Here is a 17,272-nt window from a genome sequence, read left to right as displayed (position 1 = left end):
CCAGCGACTTCGTTATAACCGAGTTTTGCTGTAACAATTAAGGTACTTAAGCATTTTTGAATAACATCAGAGCACAATTTTAATATTTAAATACCCTTATTTCCTACTGTGAACAAAAATATACATGACATTTTTAAAACAGATTCTACAGCTAAAATTTTCTGATTGCATTCTTTTTAATTTGCTGGTTCAAATTCAAATAATCATATCCATGCAAAAGGCATGTACTATAATAATAAATATTGACTTAATGAAGAATCTCACAAATTCACTTGATATACATTATACACATCTTAATCACTTTATTGCAATCTAATACAATCAATCAGTATAAGTCAACTCAGATAAGTAATCTTAAAGTCATAGTAGAGATGACCACACAATTTGCACTTATCATGCTTTAAAATACTAAGTCACGTGATCCATCACATTATATTTGTCTTCTCACTTCTTCCATGCCTTTTGGCCTAGTTTGTTTGTTTTTAAAAGCTCAAACCAGAAAAAAAAACTCTCATGTGTTATTAATTCTGAATATCAAAATAAATGTACTCTTATTGATAAGCAATAATAGCCTAGTAGAGAGTAATTTGAAGAACAAATATAATTATAGAATTATAGATGCTGTTTACTCCACATCAGTCAGGACAGCCAACTAGCTTATACTTGAATCACTTTCCTTTCTTCTTTTACATCATGGCACTGAAATGAATTAAAATTAATAAAAGTTTTTACTCTTTTAAATTTTTCAATACAGCTATTTTAAGTTGTTTTAAAATGATGCCAAAAGAGAAGATTTAATTGTAAACTGGGGCATATTCAAAGCGCTAGTTAGCGAAGTTTGAAAACCTTGTGAACAATTGGTCCTGCGCATGCCATTCGGATTCTCTCTGGAGTTGCTGGACATTCCAGTCTGTAGTTACCAGATAACCCATTCGCCGCACGTGCTGCTAGGACAGCCTCTCTGAGAGCGAGGTGTAGAGATACCGCCAGCAATAGTGGTGGCTCCCCGATACCCTTAAGTAGAAAAAAAATAGTGTGATCAGTTAGGGTCATCATGTAAAGACCCTTTCTGTGGTGATATTTCCATCCCCATATATCAATGAATAAAATATGAAGAAAACGAATCGTAATGAAGTTTTGAATTCCATTTAAACAATATAAATTTTGAAGCAGAGCAAATACGGAACTCTAAAAACACCCGAGGTAAGATCAGGTGCCATTTAGGATTAAGCATTCCCTGTCTACCGGTCAAATTCGCCATGTGCTTCTTGTCAAGATCGAGTGAACAAAAATATTCCACAGACAATTCAGTATAATATCACACAAAATCATAGGCGTGAATATTAATAAAAGAAAGATTCAATAGGAAAAATAATACATGTATACATGCAAATGCATGTTTTCAAATGCCCAGAAGAACAATGATTATATTCGCCAGCTGTCTGACATTACTTATTGACACACCTTTGATGAGTACACTTCTTTATTGCCTCCCGCTGCTTCTTTAAGTAACGTCACTTTGAAATCTTTCGGAATGTTTCTGATTCCGGGGATTTTATAGTTGATTGGTCCACAAGCTTCAATAAGGCCTGCCTCTGGATTTACCGTCACTTGCTCGGAAGTCATCATACCACAACCCTTTTTAATATGATAACTTCTTGAGATATTAGGTATTTCAAGTAACTGATTTGTTTCAGTGATTATTCTATCATGTCTTTTAATATGTTGTTTTTAACGTGAAAAAAGTTAATGTAATTTATCAAGTTTGACATATTTTTTTCTGTCAGTGTCCGCTAATTAAATTGGTAATCATGAAATTGAACCTCGACAAATATCAATAGAAGATAACAAATGAATTAATGTAACAGTTTTTGAAAACTTTAAGAGTATTCAGCTGACCTGCACAAATCCCCCTTCAATTTGACCGACGTCAATAGCAGGATTCAAACTTTTTCCAACATCAAATACAATGTCTGTTTTCAGTATCTAAATAGGAAAGAAAGCTCAATACATTTTCTTCTTTCAAGTGTCACACATATGTGTCAAAACACAGTAAACGTAGACTAAAGCATGAAGTTGATAAAAAGTCCAACATATCAAAAGAAAAACCTGGTGCTCTCCTGTTAAAACATCAATCTCAGTCAGGGTGCACGCCGCGCCATAGCCGTGGTACATACAGTACTCTCCTCCCTCCTCCTGCTTCCGGAAGTCATAGCCTTTGTCACGTGATCTGAAGAGCAAAGAAAATTTACCTCTCACCATAACCAATAATGTGAAAACAATCATTAATTATTGTACACTAATTGATATACTTACTTGTAAAAACCAGTGGCAGATAAGTTGATTCTACTGAAAAGGGCCGCTTTAATCTAAAAGGAAATTTTTTTTTTACATGCATTTGATTTTTACAATATAATAAATGCTTATAGAGATTTTATGATAAGAAATAATGAATAAATTAATTTTTAATATTAAAAGAGTTCACATACCAATTCCACCCAGGACGCATTTGGCATCGTTTCCTTCAGAACTTGCAGTCTTTCTTTGATTTTTTCACAAGCATTCTACAAGACATAAATAAGCAATGGGGCCATTACCGATGAGAGAACTCATTTCAGACTTAATTAAAATTTAATGCATAATGCTGCGTTGCTTCTGCTATCTTCTTTCTTAAATTTATGCAAGTCCCTTTCATTTTCATAGAAATACGTATACGAACTGATTGCTAAAGTTTAACAACTTTAAACTATTCACAAAAAAGAGACTAAAATCAGAATCTAATAATTAAGTATTAAACATTGATAGAGATGACTAGACTAAGGATTACCTTGACGGCCCCTCCATTTAAATCAGCCACAAAACTTCCTCCAGACTCCATAGAATGAGGAACAGAGTGAGTACTTGTCTCACAAAGGTGAACTTGATGTAAAGGAATACCCAATGCTGTAGCTGCAATCTATATAACAGGTATATAAAAATTACTAAACAAGTGTATAAAGAATATGGAGACAAGTAAGAGTATTCAATCTCAAAGTCCATAAAACAATACAAAATAGGAGCAGAGAAAACACGGCCCTCCGAAACATCGGAGGTGGGATCAGGTGTCATGGAGGAGTGAGCATCCCCTGCCGACCGGTCACACCCGCCGTTTGCTCCTTGTCAATATCGAGAAATAACGGGAAAAATCTGCCGTCAATTTAGTGTGTATACATTGACTTACAATTAGTATGACAAACGTCAGTTAGCAATTGACTCAATGATTAATTGTATTTGTTGACAAGGCCATTGTGTCGAGCATAGAACTGACGAAATGATGACTTTAGACGAGACTGCTAATACTGTGTTTCATCAACTTGTTTGTCAATAATTTACCTCGTTTTAGAAATTGTTCATACATAGAGCATGCTCTTGCGTATCGAATCAACTGAGATATATAAACTCCGTATGCAGGTGATAAGTAAGGGAAGTTGACGATAGAAAAGTTAAAGTCATCACGTTTATCATAGAACTTGGTTGTTAGATTCCATCAACGCCTTTCTCAAGTAAAATATCCAAGTATGAAACAGATGTGTCAGACTCTGTGGTATCTTTTTATCTCAAGCTCATCAAAATATATCTTATCGACATAGGAATGGAAATTACCATTGTTAATTGACAATGCATAGTCTATATATCTAAATGTCGAGTTCAAGGCCACAGCAAGTGTTTTCTTCTTTTCACGCATAAGATTTTGCACAAATTCTGCTTCCCATGAATACCAAAAGAGGTCTGCTAATCCAATAGATTGTTGGAAGACCTGGTCTCCAAAAACCACATAGATATTGTCATTCAGAAACTCAAGCATCTTTTTTGATGTCAACTTCTGAGTACTTGTGTGTTTAATCAGAATGTGTTTTAACAAAATAATTTCGCAAATGACAAGGTAAGCAAATTTACGAGTTCCATTTTTATTGAAAAAGCAGCTGTCAATGATATGAAAAAGCCTGGACATTAATTTATCGTGTAGAGTGGTTGCGTATTAAGTTGAAAAGTTGTAAGTTTTCGAGACATTAATTTTGATACAATTTGTGATTTGAAATTGTCCAAAAGTTGTTTGGAATTTTGCAGTATCAAATAAAAAAATTGGTACTCTCGATTTCAATTATTTGAAACGAAAATTTAATTCATATCTATTCCTCAGTCAAAGTGAATTTATGTTTCTTTAAAACGTATATTCCACCGAAAATAATCAAGTCAGGCACAGCATAGAAAATTCTGAACCAAGGCTATTTATAAAAGAGAAGCCTTTCTCTTGTAGATAACTTTTCCACGTGTATACCTGACACATCTTTGTATGAAGGCCTTGTCCCATTTCTATCCCTCCGTGTGATATTAACACAGAACCGTCCTTGTAAACATTAACCAAAGCTCCAGCCTACAAATTAAAACTATATTTTAAGATCAGCAAACAGCATGTATACCTTGACGTTTGGTTCACTTTTTGTCATAAAATAGAAAGTTAAGAAACATAATACTTATAATATTTTATTATGAGGAAAAAGACCATATGGAGAAAAAAATCGTAACAAATGCCCAGTTCTTCAGGTCAAACGACGATCCTAAAAGAGACTGAAAACTGTGCACTCAAAGAAGAAGAAGGTAAGAAGAGATACTCCGTAATTTTGTGATGTAGCAAACAATTATAGTTTTAAATATACAGGTATCCAATAATGTATTGTAGGTCTCCTAAATTATTAAGTTACATTATATACGTATACGTCATTCATAAAAATATTAAATCTACATGGAGCAGCTATTTATCTTTAATTAATATGATAAGTCCTGAATTATCATATGAAAAAGATACAGAAAAGACTCACATAATTAGCACTGAGTGGTGGGTAGCCGAAGAAGAAGATACAGGGCGACATAGCTACACCTCTCTTTCTCCATTGATTGTCCCTACAGAGATAGGATTCACAATGGTTTAGAAATCAACAGTGGAGTTAAGACAGAAGAGGTAAACATGTTTTTCAAAAGATATTGTTTGTGATTTAGCATTTAAAATGCAAAAACAATTATGTAAGTTATGATTGCTCAAACATTTTCTGTTTTTAAAACCATCATTGTTTATATGGTATTTAAATTATATGTGTTTAGATTCATATAACATAATATTTTTAATGTCGTAGTGGGTAACCTTTTTTTATAATTCCGAGTATAAACTTTTGACATTTTGCAGTCACTTTTTAAATTGATCTTTTCTGAACTTTTATTATAATAACCAGATAATGTTCGTGCAGGGTGATTAATAGATGATATATTTCTGTGAAAATAACACTCGTTCAATAATAAAACATGAAAATGCAAGGTACATGTCTATATATACAGTTGTATTTATAGAAAATGAAATCTTTTAGTTATCATGTCGTCTGCAAGGCTTCCACACCTGCTTGGGGCTCTTTAAATTTGGACATATGGGTGAAGGCTAATATCAGGGAAAAAATCTACCAAGGGATATAAAACTAGAAATAATCAACCCTAAAGCCTAGACAAATCGTTTACTTTTACATAATGAAACTTAGATTTTTAAACACTTTTAGTGTACGTACATGTAACGGTTAAAAAAAAATAACTTTTACACTAGTTTTCCCCTGTCACCTGTTGAAATCCGCCACTTCTCTTTCTACAGTGTTAAAGTTGCTCTGTGTTTTACAGTCCTCCCAACATCTGACCAGGTTAAAATCTGACAAAACTTTACCATACATGTCTGTGTCGCCCTCTCTGAACGTATTCATCTCTCTCAGCTGTAAATCAGACACAAAAACTTCCTGTCTTTCTTCATCAAATTGAATTCAAATATATACCGTATCATTATTAGAGAATAGTTTGCTTTTACCATGTCTTCAGAAATAATGAACAATTCATAAAAAGAAAAGAAACTTTTAGAACTGAAAAATTCAATTGTTTTCTGAATGGACTTTTGAGAGAAGCACTGACTTCTACAATTGACGGTTTACTTTGACATTTAAACATGTATCATGTACAGAAGTAAAGTACTGATAATAGACCAGGAAACTTTTTAGTGGTCATAGGTATGGTGTTAAGGGCACTAACATATGAAGGCTAGGAGTTGATAGTATATATAGTGGTTGTCGTTTTCTTCAACGACATTTTATAATTTGTGCTTTGGAATAACCCATTATTTTCGTTTTTTTAAAAATGTTGAGTTAAATATGTCATCGTAAAAGAGCTTCCGTACATTGCCCTGGTGTAAAAGTAAGTCTTCAATTATAAAAGTCAGCACTCCCTCGTAAATTAAAAGTCCAATAGGAACTCACTTTGTTGAAGGGCATGTTCAGATGCTTAGAAACATCAAACATGATACTCTGAATGATAAAGTGGGCTTGGGGCATTCCGAACCCCCTCATGGCGGTGCTGGATGGGATGTTAGTCTGACACAGATGGCCCGTGGAGGAGTAATGGGGGATCTTATAGATGCTGGCCATTCCCGCCATCATCTGGTTTAGTACCTGTGTATAATGTATATAATAAATCATAAAGGGAATAAATACATTTAAGTTATCTTGTATTAAAAAGTGAAAATGTTAAGAGAATATAATTATCATCCAATTAAGCAATATTTGAACAATATTTCGAAGTTATTAATTGAAAAAATAACAGCTATATTCATAGATCAGTACAATAATTTTTGCAAAATCTGACAACAGGAAGTTGTCTTTGATGTTATATGAAAATGCTTACTCTGCCAATTCGATGAACAAATTTTACTGAAAATAGTTACATAAAATATCCGTATCTTTCACAAGACTGAATGAAAATTTATGAATGCTAGTAAATGGAATTAATAATGAACCGGGTTATGATAGACATATAGATTGCATTTGGATATGTCCTGCAGTGGGTTTCCAACCCAATCAAGGATCAATATTTTACTTTGTAACTTTAGAGCAATCCAATAGCACTGCGCCACTAGAGAGACTTGATTGCTTTATTAGGTTGGGATACATGTGTATAACATATGAAGTATGAAAAGAATCGCTTAAACTAGTGAAATAGCTATTAAAAAGTTGGCCTGATAGAGCTCTGGATTTAAATCTCCCCAAAAGGGAGACACAAACATGGATTGGTTTCATTTGGCAGCTATGTTTGAACCGGGTATTCTCTACTCTGGAAAAGTGATTGAGCCTAGAAGTTCACAAGTATTTATACCACCATAGAAATTTACTGTAAGGAAACATCTTTATCCGGAGAGAGACAATGTGGTAATACATTATGCAGGCCTCCTACTAGATTTTTTAATGTTTTAGCTCAATAGGCACAGCGTCATCTGTTACATATGATTCAAAAGTTTTAAATGAACTGTGTACGGAAGCTCTCACCATCGGACTTAATCCCTTGATAGCACCAGCATTTAAATAAAATTCCAGAGACAATGCATTCAATGTTCCATCTTTACTAAAGCCAACCTATCAAATTAAAAAAATAATAAACAGGCAATCATTGTATTTTGCGACCTATTCAATATATACATTTTGATATGTAAAAAAAATTATTCTATTATATATTAAACAAATACATAATTATGTATTAAATTTTGTGTTCAGTGAAATACTGATATTTGTTACATGGTTTATGTATAGTCCCTATATTATGTAATGGCTATTATACAGTTATTGACTGGGTATGAGGGCAACATATGATTTGTTGGACCTGAAGGTGAAAATGTTGCCCGAGGCCGCAGGCCAAGGGCAACATTTTCACCTTCAGGTCCAACAAATCATATGTTGCCCGAATCCCAGTCTATAACTGTTTTGTTATACCCTTCACTGCTCACTTAAGATTGATCAATTTAATCAATACACGCTATTTTATCAATTATTTTATATGGAAAATTATGGCTTCTTCGGTAAATATAAAACATCAAGCTGAGAAAGAACAAAATCAATTATATATCTATTGTATCACAAAAATTATTTATCACAAAACATACTCTTCCCTTCTTCCTTACCTTGCTGTTAGCAACAACTCTTGTAGCTCTTAACTTCGGCTATTTTCGCGTCGCCGATATTGAACGATGATTAATTGTGACGTAACAGACGAATGACGTTGCGGTCTAACAATTCTTATGTAAGACCGGTCAATAGTGAAATTGTTAGACCGATGAAATAAACAGTTCTTTTGTTGGACTTTTTGTAAGTAATAAATATATAGAATGATATTTATAAGGGTATAACAATATTAAATATCTATATCCATGTGGTGAAAGAGCCTTTACCCTGAAAATTGGAAAATCGTTTCATATACAAACTCCAATCATCAAAACAGATTCCAAGCAAAACGCGTCAAATAACCTTTTCACATAACCAAGCATATTTATTTTACACCGAGTAAATTACTTGCATCAACTGATCGATGTCTTTTGATTAGTTTTCAGTCTTACTTTATAAAACGCCTTCGTTCCGTGACGTTTACCAGTAGCTCTGACGTCATAATCTCTCTGGAAAATACAGCGGACTGGTCGATTCACTCTAAAAATAGAATACGTTTTTATTGAAGGAGATTCTTAATATGCTTAGATATAGCATGATGATATATGAGTAGAAGAAGAATAACAATATTCAGGAAGTATGTATTATTAGTTACATAGTGTTTTGGTGACAGGGTACTGGATGCTACCTGATTTGTAAATTTCATACCTGGCGAGGCGGAGCCGAGGCTTCAAATTTATCATTATTTGAAAATTACCTCAAGCGGAGAAATTAAATGTTTTTGACGTTACTCATTGTGACGTAGGCAATTTATGTTATACAAAATGGATTAAATCTTTCAACCAATCAAATGTTACAAACTAAAATTAAATTATCATGGATTAGTAGCCCTTTTCACAAAATGTCTTAAGTTTTTAGCTTAAGATTTTAACTTACGAATCTCTGACGACAAATCTTAAGTGCTTTTCACGAACGCATTTAAAGCAGATTGAACTTACGATTTTATTGCGAAAGACTTCATCCTTAGCAACAATCTCAATATGCTCTATAATCCTTAAATTAGTAGATGAAAATAAGAATGAAGCTTAGTTTTCATCATTTGTCAGCAAAAACAAGTTAACGTTATTGACAAGAAATAACAAGTACAATAGATTATGAAGCAAGAAGATTGAAATTTGACGTCACAATCATACAAAAGGTATTTCATTTTTCCACAATGAGTGTAAGAACATAAAACACATTATTGGAAGTTACTTTTGAAACTTCTGTATAACGTGAATTTTGATTTTTGTTGTTTATATTTTAACAATAAATCGGTTTGCAAATACTTAAGAGAGGGTTAGGGTTCTCGTAAAGTTATGATATATTTTGCAATTAGGACTTATTGTAAAAACGACTTTAATATCGTAAGTTTTCACTATAGATAAAAATATGTCATAAAATTTTTTGTGAAAAGAGTTACAGATTCTCTTAACACCCGTTACATTTGTCAGGACAGGGTTTTTTAAACCTACATGTATATACACAACCTAACCATTATATTGGTATTGAAATGCTATGCAAAAATATTTCATGGTTACTAGTATTTGGTATTCAATATACAGTTAAATAAACAATAATAGCATAACATATAGTATTATATTTTTTTTTATTTAAAGTGTAATCAATGTAAAGGATTTCCTGCATGACTCCTGCAAAGGCAAAACGCATTAAATGTTATTCCAAAAATGTCCAGTAATGATTAAGGTACTCCGATCCCCAGGTTCTGAAAATCAAGCATTGACTAATTGAAAATGCTCAAAAAAATGTCTCTGAATTTTCAAAGTAACATGTTTTTACCCACAATATTTCTTCAGACTTCATCTTTCAAGTTTATCATATCATATAGAGAAAATTGGTAAATCTCGAATATATTTTCAGGGACTGCGAATAAACACACCTGCTATGCATTTTTCAGTTCAAATTTATCAATTAGCACATTTTAAAAATGAAAATCATAGGTATCCAGGATTTTGTAGAAATTCCACAACTTTTATACATATAATGTTCTTTAATTTCTTTTATTTTCCACGATCATTTTACAATGCAAAGTGTATAAAGATTCTCCTGTCATTTCAAAGCACCATAAATCACTTCTAATTTCATATCATATTAATAAACATTGGTATCTATGGTTAAATTAAAATGACCATCAATATGTAATTTCAAAATGCTTTTACGGGGTAAAAATTCGACTTTTTATTAGACCTTTCTGAAAACTTCAAAAAGCCTTGACGCACATTTAGAGGTATATAATGAAAATTATTGCATGAAAAGATTTAATTTTCCAGCTTCATTTTGAGACTTTTTGAATTATATTAACAAGAGGCCCACGGGCCTTATAGGTCACCTGAGCATTATGCAACAACTTTCCAGTTACAGTGTATTGAATTTGATTCATGTTTTAAGCCAGATGCTATATGGCACTCACAATTTTGAAAGGGCACCATTGATCATCATAACAATAAACTTAGCAGTTGCTTAGCTTGGTTACTGAATACCCATACGCAGGGTAGGGGAACAAAAATGCACTCCAACTAATCAGTAATATTCATCAATAATCAGTAGTACCCCTAACACTCTGACATAAACCCCAGTCCCTAGGTTGCACAAATTTTTAAAAGGCACCCTTAAAATTGCCTATCAAAAAGTAAATAAATGTTTTATAAATACAAAGGACCAGATTTCAAACAATTAATTCATTTTCAGTATATAAGTAGAGCTCCCACCCCTGACACTGGGGCCTTGAAATTCACAATTCTGCAAGATTAGGGCCTTTGCTCATCATAACTATATAGGTAGTTCATCTGCTTCATACCCAGAGACAGAGAAGAAAATTTTCAAAGATTTAATGTATTTTCACTATATAATCAATAGAGCCCCACCCTAACACCAGAACCCCAGACCCTAGGGCAATGAAATTCATAATTTTAGAAGAGGCATTCTTGCTCATCATAACTATGCACTTACTTAGTTTATCTAATACCTAAGAGCAGAGAAAAAGATTTTCAAAGAATTCATGTATTTTCACCATATGATCAATAGAGCCCCCCCCCAACACCAGAACCCTTGACCCTGGGGCCATAAAATTCACAATTTTGGTTGAGGCACTCTTGCTCATCATCACTATGCACTTAGTTAATTTATTTAATACCTAGGAGCAGAGAAAAAGATTTTCAAAGAATTCATGTAATTTCACTATATAATCAATAAAGCCCCCCCCCCCAACACCAGAACCCTTGATGATAGGGCCATTAAATTCACAATTTTGGTTGAAGCACACTTGCTCATCATAACTATGCACTTAGTTAGTTTATATAATACCTAGGAGCAGAGAAGATTTTCAAGGAATTCACATATTTTCACTATATAATCAATAGAGCCCCCCCCCCCCCCACCCCCACACACACACCAGAACCCTTGACCCTGGGGCCATAAAATTCACAATCTTGGTTGAGGAACACTTGCTTATCATAACTATGTAAGTTAGTTTATTTAATACCTAGGAGCAGAGAAGAAGATTTTCAAAGAATCAAAGAATTCATGTATTTTCACTTTATAAACAATAAATCCCCCCCCCCCCCCCACCAGAACCATTGATGCTGGGGCCATAAAATTCACAATTTTTGTAGAGGCACTCTTGCTCATCATAACTATGCACTTACTTAGTTTATTTAATACCCAGGAGCAGAGAAGAAGATTTTCAAAGAATTCATGTAATTTCACTATATAATCAATAGAGCCCCCCCCCCCCCCCCCCCAACACCAGAACCCTTGACCCTGGGGCCATAAAATTCACAATTTTGGTAGAGGCACTCTTGCTCATCATAACTATGTACTTAGTTGGTTTATTTAATACCCAGGAGCAGAGAAGAAGATTTTCAAAGAAATAATGCATTTTCACTACCTACTTATTTAGCCCCGCCCTAGCACTAGAACCCCTGACCCCAGGGCCATGAATTTCACAATTTTGGTAGAGGACTCAATGCTGATTACAATCATGCAAATAGTTTGACTGCTTGATGTCCAGGAGTAAAGAAGAAGATTTTTAAAGATTGCATAAATTTTAGTGGTTTTGGCCCCACCCCTCAGGCCCCAGGGGGGGCAGGGATCATGAAATTCACAATTTTTGTTCCCCTTCACCCATAGATGCTTTGTGCCAAATTTGGTTGAAATTGGTTCAGTGGTTGCAGAGAAGAAGCTGAAAATGTTCAAATGTTAACACACGACACACGACACACAACACACGACACACGACGGACGACGACGGACGAAAACGGATAGCAATAGGTCACCTGAGTTTACTCAGGTGACCTAAAAATTAAAGAGTTGTCTTTCCTAGCTGAGGATCGGAGTCCCTTAAGCTAGTAACGACAATACTCAACAGAGTATAGGATTTCTTACTTCCAAGCAGCTACCGATGTTATTCCGGTCAGAGGAATGATGTCTATGGCCTTCCCACCAAAGGCACCGCCTTCATAATAGATCAAAAATAAATATAAAATAATATAGTATAAAAAATATTTCTCTTAAGTAATAATCCTCGTATTTCTTTAAAAATGTAAAAATATGTACAACTCCTTACCAATTCGCTTTACCCTTATGTTTATTCTGTTGCACGGAATCAACAGAAACTGTCCGACCCATTTCTAAGAGAGAAAGATGAAATTGACTAAACATGCAGTATTCTTGTCACCTGGAATTATTCAACTTCAATAATTATCAGGAGATGGCCGTATCCTATATAATTATTATTTTTAAATTGAATATCAAGTCAAGTATTTGTATCTAAGAAATGATAATATATACAGTATAATGTGATAATTGTTTTGTTTTTTTTGAATCAAACAAAATAATATGAGTAAATCATATTTTTTATGTTATTTCAATTTTTTTCAATAAAAAATATATAAAGTTTCCATGTAGATTCTATATCTCTTTAAATCTTTAAATTTGAACTATCCGTTACCTGCAATCCAGAAGGATCTTGCGTTCCTACAAATATCTCTATTTCTTTATCTTCTTTTTTGGGACATATCAGGGCTGAACACGGCTCCATATAAAGATGCTCCTGCGCACCTGTCTCCACAACGCCCTCTAGCGTCACTTCAGACTCAGTCATTCCTTGCTCGATGTTCCCTTGTTTCGTTGAGTTGGTGAAATCAAACAAGTTTTCTTTCTCAGTTGCATCCTAATGTATCAAAAATTATTCACCTGAGTGCACGTGTGTTATTTTGGTGTTTCTTCCTGAGAATCCTATTGTGCTTATTGAAATGTTATGTGAATACGAGTCTCTGTGTTGGTGCATTGCTATGATCAACAAACATCGTTTAAAGATAAAATATCCTACTGTCTCTTAATACATATTTAGATATTTACCAAAGGGTTTCGTGATCTTGATAAAACACGACAAAACGACTAAATTTTGTATAACAATATAATTTAAAAACTAGTAGCTAGTCATCAACAGCTCTTGGGATTTGTGTAAAAGCTCTCCAAATTGTTTTAAATGATAGGATTTGGTGAAATGAGATTTTATGGATGTTGTTCACATAAGTAAAACTAAATGTACTAGTTATATTAGTAGTCTTCATTACTGTAACATGATTGCGTTCGTTCATGATTGATGGCTGTAGTGATTGTTGTTAACAAACTTAAATTAGTATTACAACAACGATGGAGAATACGAAATTATAATAACATCTTCTATTTGAACATAAAATGGGTAGCAACTGTTCCTTCGCCATGCGCTCGGCACTTTGAAGTGAAAGTTGCGGGTCCTTCGGATGACACCTTAAAAACCGAGGCCCCGTGTCAGCGCGCGGCAGGCGTTGGCACGATAAAGATCCCTCACTGTTCAATGGCCCTGAGTGCCGAGTAAAGGTAAAAATTTGAAGCCCTTCACCGGCATACGGTGACGTCTCCATATGAGTGAAAAATTCTCGAGGGGGACGTTAAACAATATACAATCAATCAATCAATCAATCTATTTGAACACTTTAATTAACAGTTAAATTAAATACATGCAGTACTGATCATAAGAGAGTACCACTGCTTAAAAGAAATCTTACGTCAATGGTAAACACAGCGGGTAGATTTTCATATTCAACTTTCACCAGTTTAGCCGCAGCTCTGGCTTCCTCCCTTGTTCTGGCTAGAATTCCCGCAATAGGTTGTCCAAAATAAGTCACCTACAAACAAAATAATATATTCATTATATTTTCATTACAGAAGTAGCTATAATATAAGAAGGTAGGCAGATTATCTGTTTGAGAAACAAAGTTTGCAGAATAAACACACCTTCCACAAAGTTTATTTATATTGTTTGCATCAGAAAAAAATATATCTGATGTACAGTTATTCAATATAATTTTCAAATTACTTCTTTATCAGCAAATAAAGGTGCTTCTGGTCCAAATTCTCCATACTCCAATTCTCCGGGGACGTCTCTGTAATCTACAAAGTCCTCCACCCCGGGGGACCCCAGAGCCGCAGAGAAATCGACGGAGAGAATTTTAGCATGATCGCGGGAACTGGAAACTAGGGCTAACGACAATTCATCTGAGAAGAAAAAATGACAAACAGTTTAGTTTTTTATTCGTATAATAACTAATTGTGCTTTGAATCCTTTTAATCAGCGTATTGAATTTTAGAATTATATAATATAATTTATAGCAACAAATATGAAGCTTAGGAACAATAATGAAGCTCAAAAGTTTACTGAGTTTACTGGAACGATTCAGAAAGCGAATAGAGCAAAGAAAGAAATCTAAACTTCAAATATAGGATCAGGTGCCATGAAGAAATAGGCATATAGATTCATCTCATTTCCACAAAAAACACTGATTATTTTATATTGTAGTCATCCAGATATAGTAGTACTTTTGTACTCTGGAATATCGTCCACATATACTGCCTCTCCAGTTGTGATGCTCTCAGACGACACGTGTGGCACAGGTTGCCAGACGATGTTGCTGCTGTCGTCTGCTGGTACGTCATAAAACTGTGCTCCTGTTGAGTGGACCGGAGTAAGGCCAAAGGTACCTCCCTCCGATATCTTTGTAATGAAAAGATAGTTTAAAATTACTAGCATGCTACAAATATGTACAAAAGAAAAGTATGGTTTTCTATGAACTGAATGTTCTTAGCAGGAAGAAAAGGGTAATGTTTGTTTTCTTAAACTAGGATGACATTCTAACAAATCCATGATAACTTAATTAAAAAACAATTTGTCGTACGTAAGCATATCTACATTGAAAATTGAAATTGAATAAGAAAATGTGAAACTTTTGATTTTCTATGGTGAATTTCTCAGAACATTGATATGTTTTAGTTACAGTTAAAAATTCAAATTCTACCATTTGTAAATATTTTACATTCAATGCGTGTATTTCAATATCAAATACCGTTCAATTCTTACTTCAAGTTTAGAACAACTTAAAAATGACCTGTCAAACTATTATATTATTAAATACCCTATCTTTTACATATAAATTTAAAATAAAATAAATATATGAACTACATATAAAAAGAACTTTACCTGAAGTAATTCGCATAACCTCTTGTAAAATTTAAAGAAGAAAGCACAGGCTAGTGTTATTTTGTATTTCAGTTGTTTAGCCCTAGAGTTTTTCAGTTCCTGAACAATGACGTCACCAGTGTCCTCCAGTAATTCTTCTGTGAAAGGGCTGCCAATTTATAATCGTAATTTGATATCAATGAAACATACTATGGAGATAACAAACAGTATTCAAAATCAAAAGTCCTTAAAACAATAATAGGAGCAAACATGGACCTCTAGAACATCGAAGATGGTATAAAAACAAATCAAAAAATGTTTAGATTGGAATTCAAAAATGTTCGAAAATGGTTATTTTCATATCTTCCATGTTACCTTCCCACAGCTTTCTTTGTAACGTTTTCTAAATATCTTGGTTTACTTTCTATGTTTCCAACACAGAATCGCATGTCTTTAATTCTGCTAGACTGTTCCTCAATTTTTACAAAAAGTCCTGCATTTACAACAGCATAATCCATTCCTCTTCTAAAAGGCTGCTTTCCGAAAAATATGAACTCATTCTGTGGAATATATTAATTTTTAATTAGAAATCATTTTTAAGGATAATAATTACATGTACTAGTATATCAGTTAATATCAATAAAATTTAGCATGTTTTCTTTTAACTTCTTTGTATGTAATAGTTAATATTACCTTTTGATTCCGGGGTAACCTCACTGATATCAAAATTGAATTCGACGAGAATGAATTCGGGAAAAAGTCCTCCGAGTACTTTATGACTTGGGGATTCTTGTCCCCTAAAATCGAATATAGTTTTTCTTTAACATATGAATTTCATTTTTTCTTCCTAAAATTATACACTGAATAAACTAGAAAACCGACTAGTCAGCAAGGGCCCCGCTAATGAGAAGTAGAAACATAAGGGTGCAGCTTACGGAATGAGAATTTTAATTGATTACAATTTTTTTAAATATATGAAGAATATAAGCAACAACTGTAGTTGTAAAATTCCAAGATAATTCCTGAATGTCCAAAAACCTGTAATTATTAACCTTGTATTTACATAAAACAGGGAAAACCTCAAGACTTATAATAACTTAATTAAATGTGTATCTAAAAAGATTTAAGCAGGTGTTTTATAAAATGCTAGCCTTCAGTAAATGCAAATATCACCCAGGATTGACCTCAACTTCAAAACAAACATCAGCTGCAGACAAAGGTGTTTATTAATCTTCGTTTGACAGATAAAGATAAGCCTCTAATTTTTCTGCAGCAAGCAAGATAATTTATTCCAGGGGATTAATCGTACTGCTCTCTCATCCTTCTCTTCTCAATTTACAAAGAACTTTTTCCAGCAATGACAGAATGGGGTTATTATCTGATTACATGTTGAAATTAACAGCATTAAGGCAGCAAAAAAAAATTAATAATAAATAAATTAATTAAATCTAAAATAATAATAATAAAAAGGGATATCTTAAATGGTACCTTGTTTTTAGAATTCAATAACATCGTAACTCATTGTGTACGGTATTTTAACCAAAATAAAGAATGAACATTGTTTAAATCCATATTTCAGAGAATGTACACATCATTTAAAATGAACTTAACTTCAAAACAAACTTCATTTAGAGAGAGGAAGGTGGCATAGTAAATGAGTAATTAATCTAAATGTGACAGATAAAGATAATGCTTAGAATTTACTTCAAGTGGAAGGTTAATT

The 17,272-nt window shown here is 33.4% G+C and overlaps 1 protein-coding gene across 1 annotated transcript in view; it reads right to left on the bottom strand.

The window, feature by feature from the left end:
* Nucleotides 1–278: 278 nt before the first annotated feature.
* LOC134280962 (xanthine dehydrogenase/oxidase-like) overlaps nucleotides 279–17,272 on the bottom strand; it is a 32,839-nt gene continuing 15,845 nt past the window's right edge. The window contains exons 13-35 of the mRNA XM_062763408.1: nucleotides 16,243–16,346; nucleotides 15,925–16,109; nucleotides 15,571–15,718; nucleotides 14,913–15,087; nucleotides 14,413–14,591; nucleotides 14,102–14,221; nucleotides 13,000–13,221; nucleotides 12,616–12,679; nucleotides 12,435–12,504; nucleotides 8,444–8,531; nucleotides 7,383–7,469; nucleotides 6,321–6,512; nucleotides 5,641–5,786; nucleotides 4,860–4,941; nucleotides 4,319–4,414; nucleotides 2,828–2,956; nucleotides 2,490–2,564; nucleotides 2,317–2,369; nucleotides 2,110–2,230; nucleotides 1,900–1,986; nucleotides 1,465–1,638; nucleotides 847–1,014; nucleotides 279–699 (exon numbers count right to left, since the gene is read on the bottom strand). Of these exons, the coding sequence (XP_062619392.1) occupies nucleotides 658–699; nucleotides 847–1,014; nucleotides 1,465–1,638; nucleotides 1,900–1,986; nucleotides 2,110–2,230; nucleotides 2,317–2,369; nucleotides 2,490–2,564; nucleotides 2,828–2,956; nucleotides 4,319–4,414; nucleotides 4,860–4,941; nucleotides 5,641–5,786; nucleotides 6,321–6,512; nucleotides 7,383–7,469; nucleotides 8,444–8,531; nucleotides 12,435–12,504; nucleotides 12,616–12,679; nucleotides 13,000–13,221; nucleotides 14,102–14,221; nucleotides 14,413–14,591; nucleotides 14,913–15,087; nucleotides 15,571–15,718; nucleotides 15,925–16,109; nucleotides 16,243–16,346 (2,807 nt within the window). The 3' untranslated portion in view covers nucleotides 279–657. The remainder of the gene's footprint in view (nucleotides 700–846; nucleotides 1,015–1,464; nucleotides 1,639–1,899; nucleotides 1,987–2,109; nucleotides 2,231–2,316; nucleotides 2,370–2,489; nucleotides 2,565–2,827; nucleotides 2,957–4,318; nucleotides 4,415–4,859; nucleotides 4,942–5,640; nucleotides 5,787–6,320; nucleotides 6,513–7,382; nucleotides 7,470–8,443; nucleotides 8,532–12,434; nucleotides 12,505–12,615; nucleotides 12,680–12,999; nucleotides 13,222–14,101; nucleotides 14,222–14,412; nucleotides 14,592–14,912; nucleotides 15,088–15,570; nucleotides 15,719–15,924; nucleotides 16,110–16,242; nucleotides 16,347–17,272) is intronic.

The sequence above is a fragment of the Saccostrea cucullata genome, unplaced genomic scaffold (assembly GCF_032062105.1).
Source record: "Saccostrea cucullata isolate Sc308-1 unplaced genomic scaffold, CSIRO_AGI_Scuc_v1 ctg5544, whole genome shotgun sequence".
Lineage (NCBI taxonomy): Eukaryota > Metazoa > Mollusca > Bivalvia > Ostreida > Ostreidae > Saccostrea > Saccostrea cuccullata.
Note: the sequence above shows the minus strand (reverse complement) of the source record. Positions and strands in the feature narration are given on the sequence as shown.